General features: G+C 36.4%; 1 protein-coding gene across 1 annotated transcript in view; it reads right to left on the bottom strand.

The window, feature by feature from the left end:
• Positions 1–3,758: 3,758 nt before the first annotated feature.
• The window catches only part of brinp1 (bone morphogenetic protein/retinoic acid inducible neural-specific 1), a 184,404-nt gene continuing 165,208 nt past the window's right edge, over positions 3,759–22,954 (bottom strand). Inside the window, exons 7-8 of the mRNA XM_048189497.1 lie at positions 19,834–20,056; positions 3,759–6,880 (exon numbers count right to left, since the gene is read on the bottom strand). Of these exons, the coding sequence (XP_048045454.1) occupies positions 5,740–6,880; positions 19,834–20,056 (1,364 nt within the window). The 3' untranslated portion in view covers positions 3,759–5,739. The remainder of the gene's footprint in view (positions 6,881–19,833; positions 20,057–22,954) is intronic.

A 22,954-nucleotide genomic window follows, 5' to 3' on the forward strand; every position in this document is an offset into this window, starting at 1 on the left:
GTCCATCATGCATACTGCATGCATGCGTCGGATCATGTGAGTATAGTATTTATTTGGATGTTTACATTTGATTCTGAATGAGTTTGATGGTGCTCCGTGGCTAAAGCTAACATTACACACTGTTGGAGAGATTTATAAAGAATGAAGTTGTGTTTATGAATTATACAGACTGCAAGTGTTTAAAAATGAAAATAGCGACGGCTCTCTTGTCTCTGTGAATACAGTAAGAAACGATGGTAACTTTAACCACATTTAACAGTACATTAGCAACATGCTAACAAAACATTTATAAAGACAATTTACAAATATCACTAAAAATATCATGATATCATGGATCATGTCAGTTATTATTGCTCCATCTGCCATTTTTCGCTGTTGTTCTTGCTTGCTTACCTAGTCTGATGATTCAGCTGTGCACATCTAGATGTCCTGCCCTTGTGTAATGCCTTGAACATGGGCTGGCATATGTAAATATTGGGGGCGTACATATTAATGATCCCGACTGTTACGTAACAGTCGGTGTTATGTTGAGATTCGCCTGTTCCTCAGAGGTCTTTTAAACAAATGAGATTTATATAAGAAGGAGGAAACAATGGAGTTTGAGACTCACTGTATGTCTTTTCCATGTACTGAACTCTTGTTATTCAACTATGCCAAGGTAAATTCAATTTTTGATTCTAGGGCACCTTTAAGTCACAAGACACCAGTTTATGCATAAAGAAACAGACAATGAATGCAAGTTGTTTATGAAATATACAGGCAAGCAGGAATAATACACCGACTTCATCCCAGCTGACAAAAATGTGTTCTTGGAAAATGTTCAAATGTTCAAAATGTCCAGTTTATTTTTTAATGTATTAAGACTGTTTTTTTTCTTGGTTTATGTGAAAGTTAGAGGAACATTCTATTCTATTATTTTGAAAATGTTATTTATGAAAGTTTTCTGAATGTTCAAAACATCTAGTTTTTGAAATATTTCAAGAATGTTTTGTCCTAACATTTTTTTTAACGTTTTAATTAACGTTAGTCCAAATTATGGGAACGATCCCAGACTCGGGATTGATTATGGGAATCAATCAGACTCTAATCAGACTCTAATACAGTTTAGTGTACTACTACAGTAAAATGTCAATCTTAAAGTAGTCTTATATGTTATTCTTTGTAAATCAAATATTTAATGCACTTAGAAACTTTTATGCTCTGGAAAAATGTAAACGATGTCTTCATTTTTAGTACGTAAGAATTCTGGGAAAGCACTGTCACCTCACAGCGAGAAGGTCCTAGGTTCGAGTCCCGGCTGAGCCAGGAGTTAGCAGGATGTCTGTGTGGGTTTCCTCCAGGTACTCCAGTTTCCACCACAGTTCAAAGACATGAAGCGTAGATAAATTGGTGATAATAAATTGTCTGTGTGTGAGCCCTGTGATGGACTGGCCATCTGCTCAGGGTGTTTTGAATGTTCAGAGAACATTCAGAAATAATGTATTCATTACATTATCAATATGATATATGATTCCTCTAACATTCACATAAACCAATAATGAAACATTCTTAATATATTAAAAAACGGGATGCTTTAAACATTTAAAAAAAAAAAACATTCAGAAATAACTTAATGGGAATGTGAGCAAAACATTCTAAGGACATTATTTGTTGGCTGGGTAGCCACCATCTTGAAACAACTGAACCACTCTGAACCCACTGCATTGTGCATGTGTAGAATTTTGAACCTTGACTAAAACAATCCACCAATATCTGTTTTTATAAGTGTAATATAACCCAGGCTCATTGAAAGAACATGCATCATTTTCTGCAAAATATCATGTCGCTTTTTGAGACACTTTCAAAGTGAAATGTCCAGCGAGGCACGTTCTGTTTTATATGAAACAGATACATGTGAATTTGGCAATGTTGTTTGTTGTACGAATCACAGCCATTCAGAAATTAAACAACCAGTGACAAAATACATAATAACGTACCATCTGCCCTAGTGTTAAGAAAAGCAAACGAGAAGCAACCATGCCATCCAATCTTACGTCTACAAGTCTTTGAGCTCTTTTATTGTTATTTGTGTTTCACAAGACTCTTACAACATCAGAAACATATATGGATCTGGTTATGGGACACAGATGTCAAAATGTGTATTAGATTACATATGGTAAAAGAGTTTTGAGCTTATGACATAGTATTGTGCAAGGAAGCACACAAAATAAGTCTTGATAAATAATAAAGATAGTCTTTATTAATAATAAAGGAAGTTGTTGCCACTTCACTGGAAACTGCAGTGAATTGTATGTATGCTGTAGGTAATGTTGTTGGAATTTTGCAAAAAATGTTGGTAGAGGCACTTTCCCCCAATGAGCCTGGGTTAATCTGATCATGTCCAAAATTGCAAAACAACACCACTGAAACACTTCCAGCAATGTTTGGGGTTCTCTTTCATTTTACTACATCAGTTTTACTGATCTCTATAATTGTTAATTACTTGTTTTTTCTAAACTAACATTTTCTGCAATTTCTCAAACCTGGGATTTGCATTATGGGAAAATTAATGGAAAGCAGGAATGGATTTGTCCTGTGGTGTTGTACAAATTCCTTTAGTCTCATCGGGGTTCTTCAGGTGCATTGTGTTTGATTCCTGTTTTATCCTGGAAGTCTGTAAACCTGAATGCCTCTGTCAACCGGTGTGTCCTTGAGCAAAAGATTTAACCCACATTCCCTCAGGAGCATCACAGCATGTTTCTACTGCATCCTTACCTGTTAGGCTTGAAAACAAGCAGCGTCTGCTCAGAAAACTGGCTGAGATTAGAAACGGGGCAACTTCGAAACAGATTTGAAGATTTTAAGCGAACTTTCGGTTAACTGTTTCGGTTCTCTCAAAGTTACGAACAAACATTCTTCAAGTAACATTAATAAAATGTTCATTCAGACTTATCTTGTCTTTAACAATGTTCTAAAAACATTATAAATGATTCATGGAACATTTGTCTAAAAAATAATTTTACTTCTTCAACACCGATCACAAGTTCAGTATGGAGTACCACAAGGCTCAGTACTAGGACCGTTGCTTTTCACTCTGTACATGCTACCCTTGGGAGATATCATTAGGAAACATGGCATTAGTTTTCACTGTTACGCTGATTATACTCAGCTCTGTATGTTTTCACGCCCTGACGAAACTTACCAACTCACAAAATTATATATATATAAAATGGATGACTAGTAATTTCCTATAACTAAATTCAGCAAAAACACCCAAAAAACAGAGTTTCTAATTATTGAACCAAAAATCTCTGCACATAATAACCTAGAACACTATATAAATACTATATAAATAAAGGTGACTTCAGAGAACATTCAAAAGTAACATTCCCATAATGTTTGAAAATGATTAAATGGAATGTTCCCTTATTAAGTAAGAAAAAGCACGTTTTTAAAACAGGAGGTTTGAACATTTAGAGAACATTCCGAAATAACATTTTCATAACTTAATGGGAAAGTTAGTAAAACATTCTTAAAACATATATTTTATTTTTGTTAGCTGGTTTCATGTTTTGGACAGTTGCAGGGGCGTAGTTTGTGGGGGGGATGGGGGGGAGGTAACCCCCCCAATATTCAAAGCCATCAGTTACAACCCCCCCAATACAATACAACCATACCAACGTTCAACCCCCCCCAAAGTTGAAACCAAATCTACGCCCTTGGACAGTTGCCTTAGAAAATGTCAAGCTTTTGTGTGGTACAAACAAGCATTGGTCTTCTTATTAAATATAGCATTTTAATGAGAAATAGATTATTATTTGAAACATTCATTTTGAAGAAAGCCGATATAGTTATTTCAACAGAACAGCAGAAATTACATAAAGTACTTGAAAGCAGTTTCTCAACCCACTGAACGCTCTATTGGATCGTGAGATCGTGTTGTACATGGTTTCAGTAACAGAAGTGTGTGAAGGCTGCAAGCATGTGCTCGTGTAGATCGTTAACAGATTGAGCTTGGACGAGATCCATTTCAGCTGGTGATGATTTTGTGGGAGACCTGCGATATTTACAGAACTTGTGCTCGAGGGGGTTTGTGTCGTGTTTAATGGGCTGCGGTTCATTTGCTGTAATATAAGAAGAGCTTTTGTTTCCATGGCTATATCAAGACAAAATAGGTATTTACACTTATAATACACATTTAACTCTAATTCATTAACCAAGTTAAGTCTCCTCTCAAGAGGTTATTTTCAAATCATGCAGAGTATAGCAAGAAAGCTTTTGGCCCTGTTCCCATGAGTCAAGTGGCATGTGTTTAGATTTAGATGGCATTAGTACTGCTAAACAAACCAAAAAAAAAAAAAAAAAGTGAAGGAAAGCATTAAAGGGATAGCTAACAGGCACTTAATAAGATCGGATAATAATGATAAAAATAATAACAATAATTAATGCAAATAATAATGGTATGCTCCCTATCCTAAAAATAACTCCAGTGAAGGTTAAAAAATAAATAAAAATAAAAATCCCCCCTCCCCTTATCTAAGATTTTAGAGTAGAGATTAATCAATCGACATGTCGAAAAAGTTAAACCTGAATTGCATCAAGGAATATAAAACCCAAATGAAATATTATAAAAGTAAAGTGTACATTTGGTATACAAGCAGATTTTGAGATTAAAACCATCATAGATATTTGAAGCTTTAATATACTGTTCTTGTGGATTCACTCTGTTAATGAAAATGCAATGGCTTTACAATGTCATGCCGTAATCCCGCAGTACATATATATCATTTTTCTTTTTTCTCTTTTTTCTTTTTTCAGACCACTGTGCTATATTTCATTAGAAAAAGACTGTAAAACAAAAATACAAAAGCAATTTATAGGACATTTCTCACAAAATGTGCCCAGCTTCTTCTTTTTTTTTTTTTTTCTTTTTTTTTTCATCCCTCTGAGAAATGTATGGCTTTATGCTGACCCTTAAAGAAATGAAGAAATGATCAAATTTTGTTCACGGTGCTGCAAAAAAGCTCGACACATCAGCAATCACAACGTGTACATTATGCGAAGCAGTACGAAATAGCATGAATTGATTATGTTCAACCGTAGATACTGCACTCAGGCACCGAAGCGACTCAAACCTGCTTGAAAAACAAGAGCGCGGATCTGAAAATACAACAGACGGGATTCAGTTCTCCTGGCGAGCGGAAATAAAACCGGACATCCCTCAAGAAAGGATGGACGCCTGTACTGAACTCTCTCAGATGGGTCGTATGAAAGGACAAGACACAGTCTAAAATATGTATGACAATATCATGGTAGTGTCTCAAATTAATTCCTGTGTTTTGGTTCTGCCCTTATGTTACATCTCTAAAAACATGTTAGAATGGCAGTTTAAGATGTACCTTTGTTCCCTCAAAGTAAAATCAAGGCCTCTGTGTCACTGGATGTTGAATTTAATAGTTTGTGATCTTTTCTGGTAATTCTCTTTTAGGAAATGACAGACATGCTTCGACAAATATGATACAGTTATTTTTTTTTTTTTTTTCTTTCTGTTTGTTTGTTTGTTTTCCTTTAGTGAGCTAAAATGACTTCTCTCTGTATTTTTAGTTTCCGTTTAACAATTACACTTACAAAGTTGTTAATAATACATCAAAAAAGCAAAGCAAAAAGATTCCAAATCAATCCGAGAAAGAAAATAATTTTGTTGTTGTTGTTGTTGTTCTCAATACAACGTTTTCTTCTTCTTCTTCTTCCTAGTTGTTTTCAGCAAAGTTTGGTAGTCAGGTGATCTGATTGTTTCAAGATTTCTGTGTTGTACATGTCCAAGGCGTGATTCACGCGAATCATCTCGCTGTTGTTGAGCTTGAGTCGATGTTTCAGCATACAGGAGAACAGGTCCAGCTGGGGCTTCCCAGGGGCCACCGGAGGGGCCAGACGGTTAATTCTCTCCCGTATGTCCAGCAGCAGGAGCATGATGGACGAGGACGAGTAGAACTGGGTCCCCTGCGTGTACGACTGGTTGACCTGCTGCACGGCGCTCCTCAGCAGGTCGGCGTTGAACCGCAGGCTGTAGCCGAACACTTGTATGTCGGAGATCTTGATGTAGATCTGCCGCTTGTTGGGGTCGGATAAGTCCACCGGGCCCTGGCCCGTGTCGTTGCGCAGGACGGTGGGCACCTTGGCGCGGCTTCGCAGGTAGATGTGCACCGTCTCGAAGAAGGTCTTCCAGCGGTTCCCCAACAGCAGGGTCCAGTTAAAGCACTGCGAGTTCTGCAGCCGCACCTTCTCCCAGCGCGGGTATCCGTGCTCGCCGAACGGCATGCTCCAGCCCTCGGAGTGGCTTCCGCTGAACGGGTTGACGTAGACGAAGAACATGGGGTCCACGCTGCTGTTGCGCATCTGGCAGATCTTCATGGACAGGCCGACGATCATGTGCAGGTAGTCCATGCGGTTCTTGTTGCTCTTGAGCGTCAGCGACATCCTCTTGCGCCACCGCGGGTCGAAGAAGGTCTCCAGGCGCACCTCGTTGCTGATGAAGGTGGTGTGGATGTGCAGACGCGAGTCCATCTTCTGCAGCAGGTACTTGAGCTCCAGGTCCTGGAAGTCCAGGTCTGTCTCGAAGCTGATGAACTGCTCGCTGCGCTCCGAGTCCACGTTCTGCGGCTCGCAGCGGCCGCGGTACAGCTTGTAGCCCTTGTTGCAGGAGCCGCACTGGGAGATGTTGGCCAGGCTGCACATGGCGCAACTGTTGTTGCCGCCGATCACGCAAGGGATGGGCCGCTGGCAAAGGGTGGCCCCCGTGTGGCACACGCACGTGCGCTGGCTCTCCAGGAAGGTTCCCCAGAAGCCGTTCTCGTTGCAGTAGAGGAACGACTGCACGCGGTTCAGCCACTGTAGCACCGACCTGAAAGCAGACGGATAACAATGCAGTCAGGGCAGGTGGGTAGAAAGATCCATTAATAATGCAGCGTTAAGTCCAAAGGCACAAAGCTACCGCCTCAGCCTACCGACGTTTGTTACAGTCTAATCACTAAAACGGATAATGTATTCTGTCAAATTTTCCCAATGCACACCTCGTCTTTTCTCTCCCCGCAGGCATTTTGCCTTGTCATTCTGAAAGCCTTTGGAGCTCCTCTGCTGCGTGAGGGGAGAAACGAGCGACTGAATTTTGATTTCTGGGAGACAAAGTGCTAAAGGTTATGATGACATGTTAATGAACCTAGAGTCGGATGTGGGATATTTCTACTTTATATCCCCTGAAGATGATGTTAGAGAGACAAAAAGGCAATGCTACACTTCTGGCAACTGAGAATTCTACTCGCAACCAAATTGTGGAGGATAAACGATGCACATTTACAGAGGATCATTTACCATGCTGTTATATCATGCAGCATAAGAACTTTGATTCATGCATAATATTTGTTTAAAAGTGAATGTTTATTAGGGATGCATTAATACCAATACTGCCATTGGTACCAGGATAGATGCATTGCTCATTTGCTCAAGTCTAGTCACATTTTTTACATAGCACTTTACACAATACAGATTGTTTCAGAGCAGCTTCTTATTAATAAACAGGAAAATGACTTAATGGTGTAAAATGAATCAATTATTGCATGAATTCAAGTCCACCTGTAAACCCAGCTAACAGGGATCATTCTCAGAACGTTCTGGCAAGGTTCTGTCAAAGTTATGAACAAATGTTCTTCCAGTAACACTATTAGAATGTTCGTTCAAAGCTATTTTGTTTCATTTCAATTTGACATTTTTTAAATGTTCCCATTATGTTTGCAAAATTATAAAATTAAATGTTTCACATAACCAAGAACCCTTTTAAGCCATTTTTAAAACATTTTAAAAATGTTTTGACGTTTGCAACGTTCAGAGAACATTCAGAAATAATGTTTTCATAACTTCACCCTTTACGACCGGCAGGAGCGCCGGCGCTCCCGTTTGGGTGTCTCTGTTTAAGAGCCAATAGAAACTGAAACCAAGTAGGTAGCACAATTATTCATTTTGCATACAAAATCAGAGACTTTACACACTCAGATCATGCCTCCAACATGCTCCTGTTGCGTTGTTTTCACCCTCTAATCAGTCTGTATAACAATAACAGCGCACAGGCACTAACTGAAAACAAATATGCAGATTTCACATGGCGTTTTTGCTCATAACTCCATGAAAAATACACAGATCATAGATTTACAGAATTTAATTTTACAATTAAAATTAGCCCAAAATCAACATAATCCATTGTGTCGATCATGAGATATTACTCATGGAGTGATGTAGCATACTTGGCTAAAAACATCTCTCGTCTTTCCGGGATGCAATGCGTTATCCAATGTTCCTGGAATGTTCCAATGCTCCGTACTTGTTTTCCAACATGGAATAAAAATAGGTATCTACTTGGAAAGCTTTTTAATGCATCTAACCATTTTGGTGGAGTGTGCTGCTCGCCGCTGCCACTATGCAATGAAAAAATCAATAATCATATTTTTCAAAACTACTGCCTTGATCAACACAAAATAGGTGTCATTTAAAAGCTTAGAGTCTGAACAATCTACTAAGTAGTGCTGAGTTATTTGCTGATAAATAGAAAGAAAAAAAATCATAATTGATTTAACAAAAAACAAATGAGTCCATAATCAGCACAATCCCTTGCGTCGGTCATGAGATGTCCATTAATGCCCATTAACTTTCATTAGACAAAAAAACTCCATAAAAAAAAAATAAACTCTAAACAACTCTAAAAATGCCTTCAGGTCATAAAGGGTTAATGGGAATGTTAGTAAGTTCTTGTATGTACATGTTATAAACATGTATTTGTTATCTGGGAAGCAGCTCTAAAGAAGATAATAGTGTCCTTATTCAACTCAACTCAGTTCAATGACAGAGTCAATGTTGGATATTTAGTGCCATTACCCAGCTCAGTTAAGCTCAAATTTAGTTGTCATCTAATAGTGTCAGTTCAGTTGAATCTATAAAATTATTAAAAATTAATTGCCAGACGATGTAAATTATGCATTCCTGTACAAAACCTGTGATATAGTGGAAGTGATTCATCAAAGGCTAACTCATCCTATTTGAAAAACAAACACGTTTCTTAAACGTAACGTAAATTGAAAGCAATGAATATGAGTATTCCTTGATTAGTAAACAGTTTCAAAGACTTTCAATAAGGAAATTAAATGTTAAACTGTAAAGCTGTAGCATCTTGTGGCATTCAATCTATATACAGTAAATCAAGCTATATACCAAGCCAAACGTTATTTGATTTTCCATTCGCTGCAGATTACTTGACCAATAAGAAGCTTAAGATTAGTCCCATTCAATCTGAAGCCATACACAGTCAACTCGCTTGTGGCATTTAATAATGTGTTTTTCATATTTATTCGCAACGAACAAGCTTTATGCGATCTGACTCCCATATGTTATATTCTCTAACTGCTTTTCCCAATAGTAGCTTGCACTATTATTTATTTTGCTGAAACAAGTGGCTGACTTGAGTTTGCCATGGGGGATGATATGGAGGTGACGGAAAAGAATGCTGTTTGTTTTCACATCCTCATGTTTGTAATGGGGCATCAGAGCGCTCTGCTGCACAAGCTGCGTGATGTACATCACCACAAATTCTGTTCTAATGGATGATGGAGGAGGAGAGAGAGAGAGAACAGACTGTAGTAAGCCATACAAAGTGAGGGGGAGGCCTGTAAATTTGCTTCATTTCGTTTATTCAATTAAAGATGCAGCAGGCGATACTGCAACCTGTCAGATATCACTGAGATGCAGTATGTGTCTCTGTATCGGCACTACACCAGCTCAACCAGCAGACCTTAGTCAGGGTAGCGTCATGTTTAATTTTTGACAGGAATATCCCTGTGGACCTTTATACAGTGTGTCATTAAAGACTGTAAGTCTATCCTCACAGCCTCGTTTTCATTAGTGTTAAATTAAACATGGCGTCTAACCTATAAGGTCTACGGCGTGGGTTAACTCATCTCACAAAGTTTCTGCTACGGACAAACCAACATCTTGGCAACCATCCACAACACCCAGCATTATTTTGCATAGCAAACAACTTCACAAAATGCAACGGATTTTTATGCAAAATTGTTTATTGCTGCAGAAATCAGCTGCTTTGAAATGCCAAAAATAATACATTAGAATGTTTTTGCTCATTACATATATGCAATAGGAAAGATTCAGATGCGGAAGCCTTCCCTCACAGACTGGCAGATACTATATTTCACTTTAAACAAAGCATATGTACATACACAAATGTTAAAAGCACATTACGTAACTGTTCTGTCTGTGCTCTGTGTGGGTGTAACTAATGGTCTTTTTCTTTCCTCAAAATGTACATCAACTCACAGCCACGGTTTATCAGATAGAGCAAACAACAAATGGCTATTAATTACAACAAGCTGGTAAGCATAATTTTGAGGGTTTGCATAAACTGAAATGGGCAGTGTGGTTTGGTTGCTCGTTTAATTGCATCATTTGGTTTGATTTAAATATCACACTGGCTTTTGCGATGCATCCTCTCGTCAAATGGCACAGAAGTCCCTGAGGCGTGAATCTATCTGTCACTGCAGCACCGGCTGCGCTTTTGCTCTGGTCAGAGCAATTTATCAGGCGAAGCATCAAAAGGTGTTTACATCTGCATATGTGTGGGATTCATACTTGAGTTTTACAGAAGAGTCTTTGGAAGCAGGTCTGTTCGGTTCATTGAGTTTGTATGAAAGCAGTTGGTCTGTGGCTTGATACTGTGAGCATGAGTATGACTATGTGTTTAGGTCTCCACTGGTCTGTATTTAAAGTCTAATTAAATTTAAGGGTCAAAAAAGTCTTAAATACTGAATCTAAAATGGTAAAACATAAGTCTCAGTTATCATTTTAAGAAGTGTTAATTTCGGAGTTGGAAAAGAGGAATGGGCATACAGCTTAATGTGATTATTAAACTTCAGAAGGCTATGGTTTAATGAAATAAATGTACTGTAAATAAATTCAAAGTAAAAGCACTGTGCTGTTATGCATTCCACATGATCGCCCTTTCAGAGCAGTTTGCAATCAGTGAATACATTTCTGCCAATAGATTGCTTATGATCAACTCTTTATGAATTGTAAGTGTTTACTTTATTGTAATATGTTTTAGATGTTTGCATGTTTCATCTCCTTCATCTGTTTGAACAATCAGCTGGAAGTAGTATTGACATTTCAAAATAAGAGTCTCAGTATATTTTGGGCTTGTTAAAATCAGTCTAAGAGTTCTGCATTAAGCAGAACATGTTTTTAGACCCCTATTGAAATAGTAACTTTTCTTCTTCTTCTTCTTCTTCTTCTTCTTCTTCTTCTTCTTCTTCTTCTTCAGCTCTTGGGTCTATGGCAGCCCATAGCACCTTATGGTAAAAAGATATGAAATTTGGCACACAGATAGAGGGCAGTCTGAACTGTTACCATATCAAATTTGGAGTCTCTACCTCAAACCCTCTAGCGCCACCAACAGTTCAAAGATTCACTCATGTTTATGCTCATAACTTTTGATGTGCAAGTCAACTAGTTTTTCGAAAAAAAAAAAAAAAGTTTTTCGAACTCCTCCAAGAGCGTTTGTCCAATTTCACGAAATTTGGTAAGTAGCATCTACTCACACTCCAGGCAAAAAGATATTAAAAGATCGGCCAATCCGTTCTCGTATAGCGTGTTAATTAATTCGATGGCGAACACGCAAAATGTATCTTCGCAATGATTTGGTGTATTGACACCAAACTTAGTATGTGTTACAGGCATGACTTGGGGGTACATGCAGAATATCGTCACAGTGCCACCTACTGGTACATAGGAAAAATGGCTACTTTTGCTTATAACTTTTGAATGCCTTGTCTTAAAAATCATGAAGATGGTCTCCTTAGATTCCTTGAGGAATGCTGAGTTGAACGATATCCAATTTTCTTTGGTCGGCTATTTTGAATTTTGTCATAAAATGCTGTGTTTTACGAACGCATGAACGTATCGTTACAGAATTCGGTATGATTCATCAAGCCTATAAAGTTTTAGTGGTCAAGAGATATAATGGAATTTATGAAAATGCTTATAACATATGAAAAAATTCAACATATTGTCATTTAACTTACATCATTACATTTGTTGGCTTTTGCCAAGTCCTATGATACCAAATTTGCCATATACTACCATATTTACTGTCCGCCATATTGAATTTTATTCAAAACCTACTTTATCAAATTCCTGCTACAAAATGTGTCCAATTTGTATGAAATTTGGTATGTAGCATCTACAGACACTCATGACAAAAAGTTATTAAAATATTGTTTTATACTGCATTTTGCAAAATGGATATGCAGCTGTATCTTTGCAAAAGTTTTGTGTATTGACACGAAACTTGGTACATGTAAACCACTTTAATATGTTATAAGTGCAGTAAAACTGATGTAATTTAAACAGCTCTATCCTAATCTCATGATCACAGATGTCCACAAATATTTCCTTTTCTGCCCTTATACGGCTTGATCCGTAATTGCTGCTCGCAGCTATATTTCATGGTTATTACTGGTATATTGGCTGCACAATAAACTCTATCTGTATTAATTCAACATTTAAAACATAAATAATTCCATAAATAAATACAGATTGAACCAGAAATATTTAAAAAGCTAGTGTATTTTTTTATATAAATAAATTAAATCATTTTGGTTGTAAATGTCTCATTTTATCCTTTTATTAAGCAAAAACAAATTATTTGGCACATTTTTCATTGCACCCCTGCAGTTATTTTTGCGCTTTTAAATTTGTCTAATTCCTTGTAAGCATCAATCCCTGGTTTATGTGAACTCAAGCAAAGTCTGCAGATGATATGAAAGCCATCTGCCATGATTAACAATGTATAATTTGCACATTTTCATGCTCTCGGTGACACTTTTGATAGTATATTGCTCATAGCTGCTTGTCTCCAAATAAACTGCCATCGGAACGCAGCTCACATTCTTTTTGCCTCTTGCGACACATTTAAAATGGCAAGTGCTGTTCTGTGAGTGTAAAGCTTTGCTGGTAAATCCAAATGGACAAATAGTTCAATCGAGTGAAACTGGCATCATCCCCTTCAGAGTTGTAACCTGCAGTGGTAAACAGCTGCTGTAAGTACTGACATACTGTGTTTTCAACTGAAATGTATGCTAAGAGAAATATAAGAGCACGAGGACAGGGGATATTGAACTTGGATTTGGACTAAGTAATCGAACCAAGTGTGTAAACGGCCTTAAAAGATCCCTTATTGGGAATTTTAGCAAACAGGACATTTTTAAGGTTACCTGATCTTAGTCTCTACTCCAGAAGAAGCAACAATAAAGCCACAATATTCATGTAAAACTTGCATCAGCTTTTTCTCAGCCAGGAATAAACAGCAGCTGACTTTGAGACGCTTCCCTAAAAGTAGAAACTGCACGATTTGCAAAAGGCCAATAATTGAGCAAAGACGAGGTTAAAGCTGAGCTGTGGTTCCTCTGCCCGGGTCTAAAGACAGACCTTGTGCGTCGGCACTATTGCATCAAGAACGGGCGAGAGGGAATATCTCACTACTTTATCACAGTATATATGGAAGATCTGCCCTCAAAATAGAAACAGCAGTGTAATCTACTTATCACAGAGGGGAAGCATATGCCGCTCTCAAACCATGTCAGAGCGATCATATTTACGAGATGAGCACACATGAATGTGATTGCCAAAGGGAAAAATCTCATTTTATTTGAGCCACTAACTTTTCTGTTTTGTCAGTGCAATTTAATGTGTTCAGTTATTTCATTTCTTGATGTATTGTTGAAAAACAATAAAAAAGCATTGAAACCGACAAGTGATAAAGCTCACCAGAAAATACTAGGCTACTCCCGTTTATGAGGTGACAAGATTGCAGGACAAAACTACATTTCACATCATTCTTTGTGATATAGAATATATAATCAAATACATTTCAAAGGGGTGGTTGATTATGATTTCACTTTTTTTAACTTTAGTTAGTGTGTAATGTTGCTGTTTGAGCATAAACAACATCTGTAAAGTTACGACGCTCAAAGTTCAATGCAAAGGAGATATTTTCTTTTACAGAAATCGCTTTTTAAGGACTACAACAAACGGCTGGTAGGGACTACAACAAGCTTCTTCCTCTTTGTATGAATTCGTACAAATGACCTACCTCTAACCCTGCCCCTAAACCTAGCCGTCACTTGGGTTTTGAAGAAAAAAAAAAAATATGTACGAATTAGCCACCTTGTAAAATATGCATGAATTGGTCGTGAGATAGAGTTGTCTCCTCCCATAAATTTAGTATCTGAAAGGAAAACTCCTACAAATGCAAATGCAATAAGTTCAGCAACAAAAATAACTGTCCATGCCTTTTCTATGGAGTCAAATTAATGCCTTAAAGTTTTGCACAAAAATAAAGTTTTGCAAAACAAAAAAAAGAATTGAGCAATAAAAAAATGTTTTGCAAACAAAAATAAAGAATTGCAAAGGAAAAATAAAGTATTGAGCAGAAAAAAAATAAGTTTTGCAAACAAAAATAATAAATTGCAAAATAAAATAACATAGTGCAAAAATAAAAATATAATCAATTACAAAAATCAATGACAGCTGTAATCCTATTTTATCTTTGCCACATATTTTTCATGCTCAAACCTACTAAATCATTTGCAACGCTCATTTTATTCTGCGTTTCAGTCAAGCGTGCGCTCACGATACCGGTTTCCTTTGCGCTGCACTTTTCTGTGCGGATCTCTTTATGGCACTGGTTTGACGTGGGGGTGGAGTCAAGAAACGGGGCACGCCCCCGCGAAATACATTGGAGGGGAACGTAATCGGCGACAGGTGAAATAATTCTTTGACATGGTTAAAAATAATGAATGGTTTGTTTTTGTTGGTTTGTTTAGCATATGTTGTCGCCGATTACGACCCCCTCCATTGCATTTCTTATAGTAATATGACCCGTTGCGGTCTGTCTCACTGCCTGTATCCACTTTTGTGTCCTTAAACCACACAGAAAAGCGCAGCGCAAAGGAAAACCGGTATCGTGAGCGCACGCTTGACTGAAACGCAGAATAAAATGAGCGTTGCAAATGATTTAGTAGGTTTGAGCATGAAAAATATGTGGCAAAGATAAAATAGGATTACAGCTGTCATTGATTTTTGTAATTGATTATATTTTTATTTTTGCACTACTTTATTTTATTTTGCAATTTATTATTTTTGTTTGCAAAACTTATATTTTTCCGCTCAATACTTTATTTTTTCCTTTGCAATTCTTTATTTTTGTTTGCAAAACATTTTTTTTATTGCTCAATTCTTTTTTGTGTTTTGCAAAACTTTATTTTTGTGCAAAACTTTAAGGCATTAATTTGACTCCATACTTTTCAGCGCTAATTTCTCACAGTGTGCCTTCAGTAAATCCTGACAGTAATTTAACACCCAAAGAGGGTTTGATTAAAAAGAAGTTTAAAAAAAAAAGAAGTCACTTAAATCCACATTAAATATCATCATTCTGACTTCGGAACTTGTAAGTAGGAACTTCCCAGGAAAACTTGGCAGTAATCACAAGTAACCGAAGTTTGGAACCAAATGAAGTTTTCTTCCTCTAGATAATTGGTGAGCCATCAAACTGGAAGCAGCGTGTCTGCAGAATGGAGTTAGTTAACTTCTATCTCTGGAGTCTATGGGGCGGATGGAGGCAGTTTGCTGCTAATAATGAGCAACGGGAAGCCGCTCAGTGTCAGCAGGAAACTCTTCCTCAAGCGAGCAGCCATCTTTCTTCATCACGGCCTTCAGGCCAAAGAGCAGGTCAGCGGAGACAGAATCGACATCCTGAGTGACAGCACCGACAGCACTACAACATCTCGGCTATATGCCATTATGTAGGGCTGATCTGAGCTCAGATGCTTAGAATGAGCTTAAAATAAATATAATTGGATGAATGTGTTCTATATCAATCCGACAAGATCCAGTGACACTGCATACCGCTAATGAATTATGATTCTCGGTGGAAGAGTTGCATATTACGATTAATATAAGTAATACATTGTAGTTATAGCTGTTATGTGCTCTTGATATCTGTAGTGCATCAGCTGACTGTATTCAGTCATAGGTTTCACAATTTGAATGCTTATGTTTCTTGGGTTGTCATATAGTTGTGTGGGATGTCTTTCAGGAAAACGACGGTTGGCAGCAATAACAGTAACAACCATCCCAACAACTTTTCAGCCTATACGGTTACAGATGCAAACTTTTGACATGCTTAACAAGTTACGGTATACTTGCAGCAGAATGAAACATGGTTCAGAAACTATTCTTTAATGAGTGAAACAAGATCTTCAGCAAAGAAAATGTAGGGCAGGACTTACTGAACACAAATGGTTCTATTTTATGATTTCTATTCAAAAAGGCAATTTGCAATGCAAAGTATGTCTTGCATTCTCATCATTACTAGGGGAGCTATATGTATTAAACATTAGCGTAAAATTATTCTTCTATGATCAGTTTTCTCTGTCAGATGAAGCCCAAACATGTATAATGAACCAATAGCAAATGTTTTCATGAAAGTGTAATGTAATAATTGTAATCTACAAATAGTTAAATACCATTAAATATCAAGGTTCTGTAATGTGTGTTTTAATAATTTGCAGTCCGTGTTTTGTGTGTTATTAGGCAGGCCTGATAAACTAGGTCAATAGAAGCAATTAACTATCATTTTCCTTTTTTTTATTATGCATGCATATGTATTAAAAATCAATGAATTCATTAAAAATAAAACTGACCCAAGATCAGTTAAAACCATTAGACACTCATTCATTGGTTCACCAGATCAAGTTTTTAAATGTTTCCACCCAATGTTTGAAACAGAATGATGTAACAAAGCCTCATTTGCTGGAATTATGTCAGTTTGAGACTTTCTGTCTGTCCAAACCATCAGGATGAAAAGACACGACATCAATCAATCAAAAATCACAGCCAATCAGAAGAGCGTGTGGGCGGAGTCTCCCTGCAAGCACACACATCAAATTCATAACTATTACACTATTTTAACCTTATTAAAAAACAAACAGACTGACAGAAACAATCTTTGTCATAGAATACACTTGTTTCCTTTCACTTATTTTTAAGATCTGAGGTGAATTATCCATTGTCGCTTTCAGTACTACTATTAAAGATTTTCAAACTCACATTAAATTATTTTAACATTAAATAAAGCACATAATCAGCACCTGAGATTATCATTGTCATACTTAATTTGTTGTTGTTCCTGGTTAGGAAAAGTAAATGTAAAGGTTTCGAAGCTTCATGAAGCAGCATTTCAAAAGCGCCCATCACTACATTGCTGACGTACGGTATCTATACACATCTGGTTTAATGGAAAAGACATTTTCAAGGATATTTGAGTACTAAGATTGGTTACCGCCACAGTAATGCATGCATTAAGCATGTTCAGCGGAATTGCACGCGCACATTCCTATCCAAAGTGTTAATTCAAGTCGAGGTGTATAACCATGGGGACTGCATTCAGACACCATGCTTTCCCCCAGAGATTGTTTACCATGACGAATTGTTACCCCTGCTGCTTAGTTTATTCAAATAGGATGCTAATTTGGTGCACTGTTATCAGTTAGCTAAACTAGCTGCTGTGACTTTGAAGTATGAATATAGTCTCGCACATAAACAGAAATAGACTCTCTCACCCTCAGCAGAACAACACTTTACTTTGAAGTCCAGTGTTTAACGAATTAGCCCCGAAAATCACAGGGAATTTTTCTATTGGCACACTACGCTGAACCGATAACAACTTACCTGGAATTAAAATAGTCAATTCCATTCTGTATTCCTCTCTCTCTTTCTCTCTCTCTCTGTGCTATTGCCATCAAACGCCCTTGATGTGAGCCCTACAGAGCTCTGACTATGCTCTGCTCGGCTTTGATAACGCTTCAGCTCAGACCTTGTCAAAGCCGCCATTGGAGCGTGGGTGAGCCACTTTCACATTAGTGACAGTTGATGCTCTTGCACTGCTTAGCCATATAAACAATTGTTGTCGTTTATTTTAGAGTTTGATTTATGTGCATTTCCCGAGTGTGCATATTATAAGTCAAGTTAATGGACAGATGACTTTACTTGCCTACATTTCGGGCGATTCTTTTGACACTGCACTCTGTAATTTCAGTACAGTCAGAAAGATTGCATTTTTATTTATCAACATCAAAGTCCGTCAGAACTGCATCTCTTAAAGTTTAACACACATTTGTGATTGCAATGTGCATCTGTTGTGCTTTATTTTAACATTTGCATAATTTGTGAACAGATGATTATTTGATTTGCAACAAGTCACATCTGTTTTTTGCCAAAATATAAGATTGACAGTTTAACTCTTTAGAAATTAAAGCATACATACTGTTCACTACTACTGTTTTTTTTTTTTTTTTTTTTTTTTTTTTTTAATTTATGTTTATTTTACAATGCATTTGTATTACAATAGTAATATATTACTGTCTCAGGAACAATAATTAATAATAATAATAATAATAATAATAATAATAATAAATGTAAATTGGGACCAATGCCAAGAAAATCTAACAACGATACCAAGTTCATCGGCTGGAATTAGCTAAGGTGACATGACCTGTCAGTCAAGTGGCCACGCCCTTAATAACGCAGAACTTTATAATAATAATAATAATAAATTTTATTTGTACTACACTTTACATTTGAAACAAATCTCAAAGTGCTACGATTAAGATCATTTAAAGAGGATAAAATACTAATAAATTTAATAGTTAAAAGTCATAGGTTCTCCTAAACTTTAAGGCTAAATATAATTTAAACGGATGAGTTATAAAAAAAAATTAAAAATCACCTCCCTCACAGTTGTCATGAAGTGCAAAATTAGCTGTATAGACCAAAACCACTTTTTGTACCAGGCTGTAAATATTTGTTTTATTTTATTTTATTTTATTTTATTTTATTTTATTTTATTTTATTTTATTTTATTTTATTTTATTTTATTTTATTTTATTTTATTTTATTTTATTTTATTTTATTTTATTTTATTTTATTTTATTTTATTTTATTTTATTTTATTTTATTTTATTTTATTTTATTTTATTTTATTTTATTTTATTTTATTTTATTTTATTTTATTTTATTTTATTTTATTTTATTTTATTTTATTTTATTTTATTTTATTTTATTTTATTTTATTTTATTTTATTTTTTAAGTTGGGCATTTAAACATGGGGATATAAGGGATTGACTTCCTTTGGAGCTTGATTCTAGTGGCCAGTTGATGAATTGCAGTTTAAGTCATTTCTGCGTTGTATTCGAGAGACAGACCGGATGGTTGCCGCTTGGTGTAAACCTCACATGCTTTTGATTTTCCCGCCATAATCGCCCGAGTCCTTCACATAAAAATCAGTCTACAGGCTTTCATAGACATCCTAGGAAGTTGGGGAAGGTCTTATAAATAAAGCGATTAATGCTTGAAAATTCTTCCATATAGCCCCTTTAACATTCATATAACCAAGAAATAAAAGTTTTTAAAAAAATAAAACATTTTGAATGTTCATTTTAGTACATAGCCATGTCCCTTTGTTCTTTTTCGTTTTCTCAAATACTTTTTCGCTTGGAATAAACTGTTGTAATTTTGTGATTCATCTGGGAGCTGGTTGGTTTAGTTCATTAATCTGCTGAAATCCCTGTGGAGAAAATGAATGGGGAAATGCTTGAAATGCTACTGTTGAGCTCTAACGTGAGCAGTTGTTGGAATATGATCCTATTTTCTTCTGTAAGGGAAGCTCAGGTCGTAAAGCCTCTCACCTCTCTCTGGGCATCTGGTGGTTGGGGTTGTGGTGGCAGCGGATGCTCAGGCCGAAGAGTTTGCGGGCCGTGCGCTGGATCTTCAGTCTCTGGACCTCCAGAGAACTCTGCAAGAGCCGATAGCGGTTCTGAAGGTCCCAGTCGCTGCCCCACAGCAGGTGCACGCTGCTCACAGGGAGGAAATGCGTCGCGGGCAGCCGCTTCAGAAAAGACTTAAACTCATCTAGGAGAGAAGGACAGAGAGACAGGTGTTCATATAATGGAGGGCAAAAGCATATCCACATAAACCACATATTGATACTTGGAATCCTTTGTGGGTGAAACCTGTTAAGAGTGATGGAGAAAAGTATTGACTTTTACGGACAACGATTGATTTTAACCACAAACACTGTCAATACTATTACGCAGAGGGCCTTCAGAATTCTGAACGATTTCCATTCCCATGTCCTCTTTTAGTATCTTATAAAGTCAACATGAAAAGCTACTTGCATAGTGTGTTGAATTTCCAAGTGAAATAGGATATTCAATGAGTTAATAGTTTGGAAAGGCTGTCTTACCTAAAGCAGTAGCTCAAAACAATGACTAAACAGCCGTTGACTAGTTAAACTAGTAACCGCTATCCTGTGTGGCCCGGGTAACGGCAGTTAAAAATGAAAGTTTCAGAGGCTGAGCAAGTTATTACATCATATTAAAGATTATGAAGACTGGTTTGGTTTAATTTTTGAACAACGTGCCCTGATGAAGCACAGGTTTCCCATTAATTAGATAGACTGTGATGATCTGCCATAGATTCCTAATTAGACTTCTCAAAATACCAAAAAAGGGTCTCTAACATTTTGCATCATTGTTTTGGAAAAGCTTCAGTCAAATGAACTAAATTTGATACCTCAAACCACAAAAGGTCTTTTTAATGAAATACGCGCTGCATATTTCAGAGTGAAGTGCATCATTGTGTTCATTTACACGTGAGAAGCTCCTGATCCGGTGTTTTCAGCATCTCAGATCGGCTCGGTTCACACTAAAGTTCAACTTTAACATGCATTTGTGAATGCAATGCGCATCTGTTATGCTTTATTTTAACATTTGCATAATTTCCAACATTTTTGTGAACAGGCGATTATTTGATTTGCAACAAGACACGTTTGTGAACCAGTTTTCACAGAAACTGATGTTTTTTGCCAAAACATAAGGTTGACAGTTTAACCCTTTAGAAATTAAAGCATACATACTGTTCACTACTATAAAGTAAAATAATATATATATATATATATATACTATTTTACAATGCATTTGTATTACAATAGTAATATATTACTATTACTGTCTCAGGAATAATAATTATAATAATGTCTCAATTTACAGGTAACACTTTACTTGAAGGGGTGTGCATAAGACTGACATGACACCTTCATAATCTTGACATGACACGTGTCATGAATATGAAGGAGGTTTTATGCATGTTTATAACAACTGTCATTAAATGTCATTCACTCAATTATGTCATTTTTAATGCAAAGATGACATTGTTTGAGATGTCTTTGTTACGACAACTTGACATTAGCAAAACATCATAACCTGTCATAAACACGACATAGCAGATTAATTATCAAACTTAAAAAAACTACTTAGCTTTATGGGTTAACATTACATTACATTATTTTGGTAACACTTCATTATAGGGAACACATATATAAACGATTAACTATGACTTTTCCCTCAATAAACTCTTAATTTACTGCTTATTATAGTTAATTGTTAGGTTTAGGTATTGGGTAGGATTAAGAATGTAGAATAAGGTCATGCAGAATAAGGCATTAATATGTGCTTTATAAGTACTAATAAATAGCCAATATTTTAGCCATATGAATGCTAATAGTAATAAGCAACTAGTTAAAAGACCCAAAAATAAAGTGTTACCATTATTTTATCTTTGTTTAAGAAATTTGAAATTGTCTATTATCTGACCTTCTGTTGGAGGAAACTTAAAAAAACAAAAAACAAAAACAAAAAAAACATGAAATGAAAAATAGTCATGACGCTGTTATAAAATAATTTGTCAGAGTTTTGTCACTTAATGACATTTTAATGACAAGTTCAATTTGTACCACTGTACTTGAGCTCAAGATACATATTCACGACACTATTATAATGACCTCATGACAGCCATTGTCAAAACCAACCACATGACAGTTTAATGTAATGTTAACCCATAAAGCTAAATAATGTCAAGTTGTCATGACAAAGACACTGACAGGTTATGATGTATTGGTTTATGTCAAGTTGTCATAACTCGGACATCTCAAACAATGTCATCTTTGCATTAAAAATGACATAATTGAGCGAATGACACTTAATGACAGTTGTCATAAACATTCATAAAACCTCCTTCATATTCATGACACGTGTCATGTCATGATTATGAAGGTGTCATGTCAGTCTTATGCACACCCCTTCAAGTAAAGTGTTACCAAAAAATGTCTTCCCTTAAAATAGCTCGAATGTACCTCTACACCCTTGCTTCATTTAGTATGTGCATATATATGAATATGCTAATTATCCCCGCCTCCACTCCCTTGTGCCAGCTCAGAGATCCACTCAGTCAATTTGCACATGGTTTGCCTTAATGCATATTAAAAACACCATATAGACATATAAGCAACATTAAAAACTTGATTTTCACTACAGGGGGATTGAACATGGAGCTCTTAATTCTGAACTCTCAAAGTGCACCAGATTTAAACTTTGAAATGCATTTAACTTTAAAATGTAAAAAAAAAAAAAAAAATGTTTGCCCTAGAGGGACTAATGTCCACCCCCACAAAATCCTCTGGGAAACACTGAATCACGACCAGTCAATTTCAGCTGAGTTAGGACTGGACACCCATGCTTTTAACAACAGATCCGTGCTGTCATACGGGAATCAGACATGCTGTAACTATGAATGTGCCTGTAGCCTGTGGTACATACAAGGAAAGTGTCTGTCAAGGTTGGTTGATGGTTCATTTAAATATTTGCAGCATGGTCATATAAGGACTGTCAATATTATGATCTAAGCATGCACTTATGGTGTTTAACAACTCCACCTGCTTGTTTCCTTTCATGTGTTTGATATGCTATTAAA

The sequence above is a fragment of the Megalobrama amblycephala genome, linkage group LG4, assembly GCF_018812025.1.
Source record: "Megalobrama amblycephala isolate DHTTF-2021 linkage group LG4, ASM1881202v1, whole genome shotgun sequence".
Classification (NCBI taxonomy): Eukaryota; Metazoa; Chordata; class Actinopteri; order Cypriniformes; family Xenocyprididae; genus Megalobrama; species Megalobrama amblycephala.